General features: G+C 36.1%; 1 protein-coding gene across 1 annotated transcript in view; it reads right to left on the bottom strand.

Moving 5' to 3' along the window:
* The window catches only part of LOC131565693 (lipoxygenase homology domain-containing protein 1-like), a 116,586-nt gene extending 103,550 nt beyond the window's left edge, over positions 1-13,036 (bottom strand). The window contains 3 exon segments of the mRNA XM_058816717.1: positions 8,618-8,781; positions 12,828-12,880; positions 12,882-13,036. Coding sequence (XP_058672700.1) covers positions 8,618-8,781; positions 12,828-12,880; positions 12,882-13,036 — 372 coding nt within the window.
* Between the last annotated feature and the right edge of the window lie 627 nt (positions 13,037-13,663).

Genomic DNA, 13,663 nt, shown 5'->3' with positions numbered 1-13,663 from the left:
TTACAACAGATAAAAAAAGCACTCTGACACTTGCCAAAAAATGTAGCCAGGACATGGGCTAAGTTGCCCTAACAAATGCCACCCAGATGCAAAACAGAGACTTCTGCAGTGGGCAAGGGACTGCTAAGGTTACCTTGAAAATAAATATAAAATTATATTAGAACTCTCAATCTTTATTGCAAACTGAGTAGAGTATGGCATTGGTGGACAACAAGGCAGTGCTCTCCTGAGATCCAGGCACTGGCTGCTATTTGTGGTGCAGAAGTGTTAAAGGGAAATTTTCTGAATAAAACACTGATACCTTGTGATCTTATGTCCATGATTAAATTCTGGCTTAATCCCTGTTGAAAGAGAAGCTTCACAGCCATCACAGATTATGGTATACAATAATCATTACCATGATTCTTGGTCAGGACCAGGAAACTCTATTAAAGAGCCCCTTTCAATTTCTGAAGCAGCTAATCAGTCATTTGGCTATGAAGCAAACTGAAACATTGATAAAGCAAATCTTGCATCTCTATTATAAATATATATATGAGTTATAGTATGCATTATAGGAGTTGTATCAAAAGTGAAGCTCAAACTTTTAAAATTATAGTGAATTATATATATTGACTAATTATGCTGAAGTGGATTTTTTTGTTGTTGTTCCAGGAGAAGATCTAAGATGTGAGATATGTTTCCGGGTGAATTCCCATGCAAAGACCATGAACATGTCCTTCTGGTCCTTCTCCTCCTGCTGTGCTCCAGCAGATCCATTTCCTTCTTGTGCTGAGGCCCTAGAGCTGGGGTGCCACAAGAGCAGAATAGAGGGACAGAATCACCTCCCTTACCCTGCCAGCTGCATAGTAGATGATTTTTGGCAGACCACTGATGCAACCAGAGAAAATATCACCAAAAAAAGCACATGTAGGGGAAATGACCAAAAAAATGGTGGGGAGAAAGGAAAGAAAAAGAAAAAAATTTGCAATTTGAAAAAAGAGAGGGAAATTATGAAGGCCATTCATCACCATATCAGCATGCAGGGGCTTCCTGCTACTGGATAAGCAAGAGAGCAATCCATCAAACCTAATCAAATGAAGTTTCAAGGTAGAGAACAGAAAGTTCTGTCGGACCTTTAGGTTTCTCCAGGAGATTTATCTAGTTGCAACTAGTTCAATTAGATTTGTTGAATTCCTGTTCAGCATCTGTAAATATGTATGTCCTTGTGTCTTTTTATATTTCCTAGCCCTCCCTAATATTCACACTCTAAAAGCAGTTAAGACATAACCAAAGTAAGAAAGTTATGACCACATGCTAAAGGGGAATTTTCCCAAAGTTTCAAGTCAAATACATTTCCTTGCTTTCAGCTAAAGGGAGAAACAGCATCAAGCATACTTGACTTACAAAATAAAAGGTTTTTGTATGGTAAACTATGCTGGACTTACAGGTAATGGCATATTTCTGAGCCTGAAAAGTCTCAAAAATCAAAACACAGAACACTGCCCATTTGATAACAGGCTTAGCAATATGCTTATAATTTTTGCATAATATTATTTTTCTGAATAATTGTTTATTAGTGACCTCGGGGGAAAACAGTCATGTTTATTCTTAGGTGGAAATTAGGCAATGGCAGAGGGGAAATCAATTGTATATGATGTTCTGGAAGACATATAATACAATTAGAAATTTACTTTCCGTACCAATTGCATATTTGGTGCTTGGAACAATTCATCTTGATGTCAGCTCAGATACCACATTGGTTTCTCAGTGGTATTGACTTGCTAACATGTTATTTTTTGTCAATTAGAATCCCATCAAATGTATGTCAGAATTTGCTCTTGCAGTGAAATGCAGAGGAAAATATTCTCATAACACAGCAGAGCTAACGATATTCTTTTGACAACATAAACAGTGTCTTGAGCTTGCTTCTTCCTTCTCTGTGTTGAATGAATTGCCTTGAACTTCTGCATGACTTGAACACAACCTGGCATTTAGAAATCTACTTTCACAGCCAGAATGTTCCGTAAAAAGTTGTAGGACAAAGTTGACTTTGTAGCCCTTGTTAACAATGTGCTTACAAAAGCTGCAGTCTAGCTGCTCAATGATGTTCCAGCACTAAAACTGCAAAAGTAACATTCCTTTTTATATGGAAACAGCCATTCTGATAGGCCTGCAATAAATGTCCAAAGGGGAAAGGATGAGTTCCTGGACTAAAGCATCGCTCTGAAAATCAGGCAGCTATTTTATTCCTGGATTTGCTTTAGGCTTCCTGAGAAATTACAAAATTCACAAACCCATTTTGCTCCACTTTCTTAACTATACAAGGACAACATTTACATGTCTTTTACAGGGACATAGCAAATCTCTCTTCATAAATTTTGAGATCCTCAGAAAAAGGCACAACTCTGAAATTCTATATTTTTTTCTAAAATGTTAAGTTCATTTTGTGTTAGTTGCTACGTCTCTAAAATTCAATTGAGATGTCAAAAATTATGAATTGTAATGGTGCAATAGTTAGGACATGGAGTTGTTGGAGAATTTTGCTCAGAAATGGCTTATAGAGTTTTGTTCAGACATGCCATAATCATATACAGCTGATGGAAAAGTAAAAGGCAGCTGTGAGAAGCAAATTCTCACAGCCTGTTTCTGTAAACAACAAAAGTTCTCAGGCACGTTTATGTAAACAGCAGAAGTTCTCAGGTTGTTTTTAATAACAAGTAAATATCTTGTCCTTGGATAAGTTTTGGGAAAGCAAAACTTGACAAACATGGAGGCCTTGAGAACTTTCATAACAGGGTGAGAAAATAAATCTTGGTTTCAATAAACAAACCACAGGTATTGAAAACAAAAGGAGGGGTTGGTGTTTGATCTGTGGCCTATGGTGAGCTCGGGTTTTGCAATATATATGAGCTTAATTAACATGGTTATAAAAACCTGCATTTTGGATCAATAAATCGGAGTTTGATGCTGATCAAAGGATGGGTCGTCTCCTTTCGCTTTCTACATGGAGTGAAATTCAAATTCCATTATGATGTGGCTTACAGCAGCCACCTATAGAACATAAAATCTAAACTGCAGAGGTGACAAACAAGGACATGGAAACACAGATCGAGGTAAAGGGATCTAGACACCACAAACATCAGGTATGGTGATCTTCTTAGGGATGTTAGATAAATCTTCTACAAATACTAGCCTCTTCCCAGGAAAAGATTTTGCAAAACACCTGAGTCATCATCTACAGTTAACTTGTTGGTTGATTGTGGAACTCCTGCTGCATTAACCAGTTTAAGTCCTGTAATAAATACTCAAGGGGACAGGCCTCATACAGACCTTGCTTATGTGACAGACTGCCAGCACCTAATAGGTTTAAAAATATCATTGTGACTACAATGATAGTGGTCATTCTATTGTCTTTGTAGCATTTTTCTTCACTGTTACAGGCAATAATACCAATGCATCATATTTCATGGCACAAGTACCAGTACAAATTATTGAAAAATCTGTCCACCTCTTTCAAAAGGGTCATGTTTTCACACACAGCATCTTTGATTTAGTCATATTCTAAATTTTTGCAAGCACTTAACTAGACTGACCTGCTAAACAATACACCTATATACTTTGCTCATTGCTACTATTTATAGGACTAAGTAATCTTCTTACCATAGGCAATGGGAACATTTTCATTAAATCATGTGTTAGACAACTTGGTCTTACTTTTTGAAATTGAAGCTTAACAAAGTTCATCTTTTACCATTTGTCTCTAAGCATAATTGAAATCCAGGTTTATCAGCAAGAAGTTCTATCTAAAGAGAATGCAAGGACTAAATTTTAATTCCATTTCTAAATGAGCTATGCAAATACACTTTTTGGTCCCTTGCATACCTGTGATATTTTGAATGGAGTTGGTATGACCTATCTTCATGTACTTAAGATGTTTAACTAAGTGAAAAGTGAAGTTCCTTGTATGAACAAGAAAAGGTTCAGTGGAAGGATACTTCAATAAGAGGATGGAAAACATATCTGTGATTACTCGTCTTCTCTTTTATTTACTAGAATAAGCAAAATAATATCACTGCTTTCCTGTTGTGCAGAGAGTATCCTGCAGTCTCTTTGAGATAAACTCAGGCTAGCATGAAAATCATTTGGATAAATCAACACTTCAGAGGCAGCTGCACCAAAATCCTAATGTCTAACACACCCACCAGAGAATGTGCTTGACAGACAATTATTAATTTCATGTAAGGCCACTTCATTAACAGAATTTCAGAGAAGTCATGTACAGCAGTTGGATTCCCAAAAGAAAGAAAAATCATTGATTGCATTAGTTTAACTTCTACAGCATCAGAATGTAATAGAGAAATCTGTGGAAGTAGATGATATTTTTTAATTGTGAACATGCAGCTAATAATTGTTGCCAAAAATGCAATGACTATTATACCAGTACAGTACAAAGGGTCCACCCATGCTGATTGCTTTTTCCAGATGTCTGAATTCAACCACTTTGTTAATTGTGCCCAGAAAACTTGGCACAGTTACACACTAACTCAAAAATTAGAATATGTCACAGGTGCTCACACAGAAATTTAACAGTGCCACGAAAAAGGGTGGATATAGACAAATAAGGAATAGGATTAAAGGCCACACAAAGACCAGCATTATTTTTTCCTACTTCATACTTGCTTTGGTCATAAAAATACATTGCTTAAACAAATACTGCTCATTGCACAGTGACTGTTAAAATGCTTTCTTTTCCAGTTCACTCAAGCTCTGGAAGAACTTCATTTTTACTGTGGGTTAATCAAATTATGCCAACAGCAAGTACAAATATTCATATATTTATGTATATACACAGACTTGGTACTGCTGTACATACTGCCTAATTACTGAACAAGTAACACCACATTCCCCACTTCCAATTCTTAAAGATGAGATGAGCCGTATTTTTCTCCAAGATTTTTTGTGAGCTCTTTACAATCCTGTGTTGTTTCTTGGAACAAGCTAAATTTTGTTTAATGCACAGCCTGTAGCTGATGAAGATAATTTTACATACTTCTCCCCTTTATCTCAGTAAGGGATGAGGTCCATCTTGTTATCCTGTGCATTTCACAGACAGTGACAGTTTCAAGTGGAGTAACAGCCATGGGTATGAAAGTTTTATGCTGCCTTAAGCAGATCTGACTAAAGCCTGGGCTTCTCTAAGTTTCATTCAACTGTTTCTGGACTTAAATGGTCGTTATGGAAAGCAGGGACAGCTGGAAAATAGTAGGACACAAGCAATGTCCAGCTTTCAGGCATTGTCAGTCCCATGGTTAAGAGTGTGGATAACTATATCAGCGGTTATGTTCTCTCTTGCAATCTTCCCACTCTGGAAGCATTCTAACTGAGCTCATTTCAGGCTCTTTTATTTGAACATCATGAGCAAAAGCATGAAAATGGATTTGTTTCAACCTATTTTTGCAACATTTAGTTTTCTTCTCACTGCTTCTCATTTTACTTTGGAGATCTCAGTTTTGACTGAAGAAAGAATGACTATGGGTCCAGAGTACAGGAACGAACAAGTCAGTGAAACACAACAGATTCTTAGAGTCTGTAGTGCTGATTCTAAAGAAAGGACTTTTAATTATTCATGTATAGGTTATTTTAAATGACTGATAATTTTATTTAAACGGGAGGAAACCAAAATGAAAAATAACAGATCTAGTTCTAAGTGTAGCATGTTCTTGAGATGCAGTACAGCATGAAGACATATCTGATGAACACAACTCTTAACAAAAGAAGTAAAGTGGAAGGAAAATGGCTGTATTTAACACTTTAAAAGTCTCATCATAGGAGCACTATTTATTAAGTTTTATGGTATTAAGTATCTCTTCAATTATTATATGAGCCCTGCTTTTCATCTCCCTATATTATTTTCTGGTATTTGCCCTAGACCATAGAATGTATAAAGGATTGTTTATGTGGATGAACAAACTCTAAATCATGTAAATGGATGTGGCACCAGCTTTAAAAGTTAGAAAAATGAGCTCATGCAGCAAAAATCACACCAGGGCTGGATTTCAGTTTTCAATGCTCCTAAAATATCATGCATACTTCATGTTCTGTACTTGCAAACATGGAACAGCTACCTTCCTTACAAAGACAGCCACCAACCCCAAAATATACTCTAAGGTTAAACTCAAGATTTTGAAGATTTCATAGGAAAAATTCCAGCACTTCTAGTAGTTTAATTCAGTGAGTTTTGGGGTTTTTTTAATTGACAATGTGTTGAGATTCTTAAGACCAACACCACCCTAAAGAGATGGAAGAGATGATTATGAAGCAAATTCACAAAACAAATAATGGAAAAAGTCTTGTTAGGGAAACGCTAGGTGCTGCCACTATCACCAAGGTAAGCAATATTTTGAAAGCAGATCTACTGAACCAGTCAGTGTTTTTACTGACTTCATTATTACTAGAACAGCAGAACTTGTACCCAAAGGTATGGAATTATTATTATGTATGGAAGTAATAAAAATTGAGAGATTGCAGCTGGTTTTTACAGAAGATAATAGGCTTACAGTCTTATGCTTAGTTCTCTTTGACACAGAAGGGAATATTTAGCATGACCAAACATTAAAAGAATATTTTTAAAAGAATTTCTTTATCAAACAGTGTGTACAGTCATAAGAGATAATTCGGCATGTTTCAAAGAACGATGATGCAGAATACTGGGCTCCAGAGAATACAATTTACAAGACAATTAAAGCTCCAGTGTCTTGAGCAACCCAGCATTCTGCCAAAATCAGTATTTTTGAAATACTGAGAAATACTCAGGGACTGTGATGACACCAGAGGAAGATGCAGGAAACAGATCAGAGTTGTGATGAAAGCTGTAACTTATGGTAGATTGATATTCCTCTACTGGAGAAGGAATGACTCTCAACAGAAAAATGATGCCCTAAAAACTCTGCCTGAATAGTAACAGAAGCAGAAATCCACAGCTCAGAAGTATTTTCTTTGAACACACAGGGACAGTTCAGAGCAGAAAAGGAAATCCATCAGATTTAATTCTGTTTTTTCCCTGCTCCCATATTGTTTATCCTTGACATACCCATCTGGTGGGAAAAATTGCTAAGCCACAAGAGAAATGCTGTGCAGAGTACATATGACTGTCTTGAGGAAACCTAGAACCCAGGACTCCAGTCAGAAACAAGAATAGTCCCCATCACACAACTGTAAATTACCTTCAATGAATTCCATGTACTGCCATCATATGGAAATCTCTGAGGGTAATAGCCTTGTTATATTATACCTGCATTACAATGGACTATGGCCAGGCTTTAATTTCATTTACACAAACCTTAATCAGAGATAGCTCAGGTTAATGAAGTTACACTTGCTTTATAAAGCAATAGAAGCAACACTAAAATTAAGTTCTAGAATGAAATCTCAGGAGGGTATAAAGGAGCACCAGCTGATTTACTCAAGTTTTATTAACTTTCTTTTTCCATTATTTTTAACTTTACTGAATATTCATTGTATACTTTTAGGTATCCAACTAACTAAACAGTTAACCGGGTTTTCTATCAGACTACTATTCTTGGTTTTTTATTAAGACAAGCCAGTATAGTTTGGTCTCATTCTTTTTTTGTGGGCCATTTCTTTGTGATTTCTTATGGTTGTAAGTGTGCCTACAGGGATTTTGAAGTGTGCCTACACGGATTTTGAAACTGTATGATATTTCGATTGTTTTTGTGAGGCATGACTGTGTTTTATTTGTTTCCATTATATTATGCTGATCTCTTCCAGCACCCTTTATCAGTAAACTCTTCCTTTTTAAAAACTATGCTAGAAAGTTTCTGTCTGGTTGATTTTAGTATTAAAAGATGCTTTCTGTCCCATCTGTCACTGATTCCCCATCATGTGCTTATTATGCATAAATTATTTAAACCTAAGTGACATATCACTTCAGATTTAACTACTGCAACAGTTGCAGTCCTGACCAAGTAACTGCATGAAGTAGAGAAAATGGCAGGAATTACAGGATCTTGCAGAAGTCCTGAGAAATGTCATCTTTCTGAAGCACATCTCAGAGACTTTTTGTCAGCAGAGAGAAATATCTCCATTTGCTTGGAGGAACAGGACAACGCTAGTTTAAATCACATGAGTAAACTTGGTCTGTGTGATTTACCTCTAGTTTCTGGCCACCCTTCTCCCCCTTTCCTTCTTACTTTCTCCAATGAAAAGTTCACACAAGAGTGGGCTCCAGTGGAAGTCTGAGGAAGTTTGTGGAAGAATTTACAGTGGACCCTTCCAAAGATGGATGTGCAACACAAACCATAACCAAGACTACCGTACTACATAAATGCCAAAAAGTTCTTTTACTTCTTCAAACAAACATCTACTCTAATCTAGCACATCAAGAAGATGCAAGTATGAAGCAGATTCTGAGAGGCATGTTTGTCCCAGGCAGTTGTGAACACATTTCCTGATTCAAAACTCAGAGCCATAAAAGTCAGCTGCTCCCTCAGAAATACTTAATCATCCTTATATATTCCTTTGAGTCTTTTTTATTACCTCTATTATCTAGTTTTGAGAAAAGCTACTTTGCATTTGTTTTGAATTCTCCAGCGTTTATGTAACAGCCATACTGTACCTTAAATGTATCTTTACTGTTGGGATTAAACAGCTGCTCTTTCCCAGATTCCAAAATAATTGGACCAGAAGCTTTGTTTTCTCCATAAGCATAAAGGAATACTGTTGCTGTTGTGCCAGCTGTTTCAAAATCCCCAGTGACTACTGTTATCTTCCAGTCTCCTTCTGTAAAGTAAAAAAAAAAATTAATGCTTTTAAAAATGTTACTTATACGAAGCAGTTTACTTGAAAGATGTAAAAGAAAGAATAGTTTGGCCCAAGCACTGTGACTACACTGCACCTAAAAGGTAATGATGTCAGGAGAGGCAACAGAGGATTGGCCAAGTACTACATCATTGCACTTCATCTTAAGCAAGTTATGGACCAAGGGTTGAGGATGTTTACACTGCACAAAAGCCAGAAATATGAACACAAAGCTAAGTGAGATTTCTAGTGACAACCCTGAGGGTCAACACAGAAGCAGACCACCATCCAGAATTTGGATTATGACAACAGTATAATCAAGAAATGCAACAGGAAAAATGCTGAAGCATCCCAATAAGCAACAATTTCCCCTCATTTTAGGGTGATGTGATAAATCAACAAAATTCCATTTGCCTGGATGGGGGCATGATACTGAAATCAGCATTAAAAAAAAAGGTTTTGTAGAAAAGTCTAAACTAGATTAGGACTCATTAGAAAATCATTTTATATAAAGCTCCCTGACACTAAAATATCATCTCTGCTCCCATAAAATGTACACGTTATTTAAATATTCAAAAGCAGCTTAATATAATTCTTATTTTAAAAAAGGAACAATTCATAATTGTAAAATGCACTTCTACATCTGAAAAGATGGGATTGCACGCTTCTCCACCCCTCATTGATTGCAGCTTTTGTCTGTGTGAAACAAGTTCCACACAGCAACCTAAATTCATTCTGTTCAAGGCAAACAATAAATGAAATACCAGCCCCCAGTCATCTTATTAATAAATGCCATAGCATACATTACAGTTTTCTTAGTAGAAAGCTGTCTGGTAATGCCTGCATGATTTAAATCTGTAGCCTGAGAGAGGTATTTATCTTGGGCCAGCCTCATTATCACTCAGCAATTTGCCCCACAAAAATTGAAGTGGAGCAGGAATTTTGATTTCCTGTTTTCCAAGTCTTTAGAGGTCTGGCTGATGTCTGGTTTGGGAAGGTGATAGAATTTTAAATATACATAAATATACAGCTGGGAATTCAGAAAGCAACAATAGCTCATTTGTTCTGTCCAATCAAACCTGGCCCACAGACTGAGGGAAGGAATTGTCCCCTGTACTCTGCTCTGATGAGACCCCACCTGCAGTACTACATCCAGCTCTGGGTTCCCCAACAAAATAAGGATGTGGACCTGTTGAAACAGGCACAGAGAAGGGCCATGAAAATAGTTAGGGGCTGGAGCTCCTCTCCTGTCACAAAAGGTTGTTGGTCAGCTTGGAGCAGAGAAGGTTCTGGACAGGTAGACCTTATTGACAGCCTTTCAATATATTAAGGGACATAAAAGAAAATCAAAGAATTTTTACAAGGATATGTAGTGATATGCCAAGGGGGAATGGTTTTAAAGTGAAGAAGGGTAGATTTAGAAAAGACATGAAGAATATATTTTTTTTAATAAGGATTATAAGACACTGGAACAGGTTGCCCAAAGAAGTTGTGGATGTCTCGTCTCTGAAAGTGTTTGAAGCCAGGCTGGATGGGGCTTTGAGAAACCTGGTCTAGTGGAAGATGTCCCTATCCATGTCAGGGGCTGTACTAGTTATCTTTAAAGATTTCTTCCAACTCCAATTATTCTACAATTCCATAAAGGAAGTGAAGCATCCAATTTTCACTAAGAGTTGTCAGACTCCAGCTTGTAAGAAACTATTTGTGCCTTTGAAAATCCTCATCTTCACAGCTTTCTCTATAGACTCACTTTCTTGATTAAAAAAAAACCAAAAAACATAGCACCAGAAAACAAAAAGACAAACACCAATTAGAAGAGTGAAAAGCCTCTATACACTGATGGTGGAAACAAAGAGCATTAGGCAAGGGCTCCCTATCCCATAGAAAAAGAGCTTGTTTGCGAAAAATTCAGCCTTTTCCATTTTCAAACAATAAAATGTTAATTTCTTAAAGACAAAGTTCCTTTGAACCATTTGACTGGAAAATAAGGGCAATTCCATTTACATAGGTTTATGAAGAATGGTGCAGACAAGGGGTAAAATATGACCCACTACTCCTCCTAAAATGTCAAACATCATTCAGAAACAAATACTCACTTTAAAGGAGATTAAATGTATTTCCTTTGACATGTTCAGTGATTAATTGTGCCTCAAATGGTTGTGATGGCCCTTTCTATCATATTATTTTCACAAAGTCTCTTTTGTTAAGCAAGGGGGTTCTGAAGTGATGCAGTTGTTACTATTGATGCTGTATTTTCTAGCTAATTCAGCTCCAACCTCCCAAGTTTAGTATCTATAAACTATTTTGCACACAACTACCCCTCTGAAGGTAAAGTAGGGGATCAAACTTCCCCAAAAACACAATTTAAAAGAGTTTTGGTTTGAACTCCTCCATACTGACTTTGAGGCTTGTTCCTTTTTTTCTGGAAGTAGAAAGGACTTGTGTTGGAAAGACCATGGGGGTATAGGAAAAGAGTCCTTACATTTCTAATCTCTCTGATGCCAGAAGTCCTCATTGCAGTGCATTGCATGCTTCCAAACAAAAAAGGGAAACAGTAAGTATTACAAAACCATAATTCTTGTTGGCATAAGAAGCTGGGTTGTTCTGATGAGGTAGAGTACCAATAGCTCCTTAATGACTGAAGAGGAGCACACTTTGAGGGGAAAAGAATACAGATAAAGGTGTTATGACATCACTTTAATTCAGCATATGTAGAGGAAAGGTACAACCTATCACCTGGGGTTCTGGGGACAGCAGAAAGTTGTAACTTGCCACAGATGATTGTCTAGATGTGTATTTTGGTTTGGGGATTTTTTTCAATTTTCTATATTATTAGAAACAGGACAATACACTAGAAAGTTCTACTTCCTATGAAAATTGTGGTGTTTTCAAGAAGCGATACAGGAAGAAAATGCAATGTATTTAAAAGCTCATGGGGAAAAAAAGGTAAATGAACAAACTCTCAGATCAACCACTAAGCCAGGAATTGGAGCAGCCCATCTAGGTATAGGATACAGAATTTCAAGTCTCTTTCCCACTGAGCCATGTTTTACCAAGTGTCCCAAACAAGAGGTTATTTGTTTCACTCACTTTTGGCTGCCTTGCTCCGATTGAGACTTTAGCACAGCTTAAATGACACAGACCCAGCTGTAGGTGCATAATTTGAATTATGGAAGGGAAGATCTCTCAGGACAGGCCATGCAAAAGTGAGGTGTGTGGAACAGATAAAGCACAAAGAGTGATGAACAAAGAGCAAATTACTGCCTGCTGGAAAAAGCACAGAAAGCAGGAAGGACAAAAATACGTGTGACCCAAAAGAAAGTCTATAACAGGGCAGGATTTTAATGTATTTTCTAAAATAACTGGGCAAAAATTTTATCATTACCACTTGCCATAGGAACAAGGTTTAGGATGAGATATTTGGGTCTTCATGGATATTTTGATATAACAAATTTATATTTACAAACAAATATATAAAATTTGATATAACAAATTTTGAATAAACATTTTCCAACTTTCTCACAACTCCTCTAGATCACTGTTCTTCCTACAGCATAGCTGCGAAATTCTAATGTGTTATTAAGAAATTAAATTTAATCTGCTCTTGTTGCCAGGACAGAGAAGTCAACCTGAACAAATATGAAATCACAAGTAAAACAGTAAATGAAAAACTATTGATCAAAAAAAACCAAATTTAGTCCAAGAGAAAAAATCATGTTTTAAAATGTTAACTACAAAAAAAACTGAAATTAAGATAGATCACCAGTAAGTCCTAGAAGAATAGGAATTTTTCAAAGAAGCAGAAGGAAAAATAACATTATGGAAAGAAAAATGACAGAATATAAATAAAGTATAAGCAAAGTTATTTATTAAATTAAAATGTGAAGTTCAGAGTTTACTGAAATGTTCAAATAGTATGCTATAATTAATATTTTAAAATAAATACAAATGGCAACAAATGTGTAAAGCAATTAGTTCTGAAACAGAAACAGTCTTCATTAAAATCAGAAAACAAAAACAGTATTTACCATTTGCTTCTTGCATTTTCAGCTGCTGATTTTTTTTAAAGCCTGCAAAAAAATCCATTAATAAAGGACCTTTCCTTTAATACTACAGAAAAGGTTTGAAAGCAGAGATCAAAAAGACATTCAGTTTTTCCAGCCAATACAAGAAGACTCTTTCTCATTTGTTCCCTCATTACTTTCTCATTATCACCTAAACCAATTATATAAATCATATTCTCTCAGAAATATAGCAAGCTGCAAAATCAGTTAACTCTGATATTTACAGTGTAAAATCTGTCCAGATTTTTTTCAGAGGAAAAGGATTACTAATTCTTGTTCTTACTTCCATAAGGTAACAATAAATATTACCTTGAGGGTACAGCTCAATTTCTGAATGGATTATACCTTGAGACATAAATGGAAGCCACCTAAGAATGATAAAGAAAATAAGAAAGCAGGTAGGAATCAATTTTTATTTACATTACCATATAACAATGGCCCATATCATATTTTCATACTGTGTACATCTAACAGCAAAGGGTCTCTACTCCTAAAATTTTAGTATTACAGTAGAAATTATTTGACTCAACAAAGAAACTTCTTTTGTGCAAAAGTAAGGGCTATGTAGGTAAAAAATAGACTTGTATCAGATTAAGAGACTCATATGGCATTACTTTACTTGTTTCTATAGCTAAACAGAAGAATATGGCACTGAACATTTTTTCAGTACTATGGATTGAGAGGTAAGTATAATTTGTATGTATCTATTGCAGTATTTCTTAAAACTACAGTTCAGTGTTAAAACAAAAATGGAACCAAATACTTCTCTTTCTTATTCCTCCTGTAAACTGAGGACAGGT

This window comes from Ammospiza caudacuta, chromosome 1 (genome assembly GCF_027887145.1).
Source record: "Ammospiza caudacuta isolate bAmmCau1 chromosome 1, bAmmCau1.pri, whole genome shotgun sequence".
In the NCBI taxonomy this organism is placed as follows: Eukaryota; Metazoa; Chordata; class Aves; order Passeriformes; family Passerellidae; genus Ammospiza; species Ammospiza caudacuta.
Note: the sequence above shows the minus strand (reverse complement) of the source record. Positions and strands in the feature narration are given on the sequence as shown.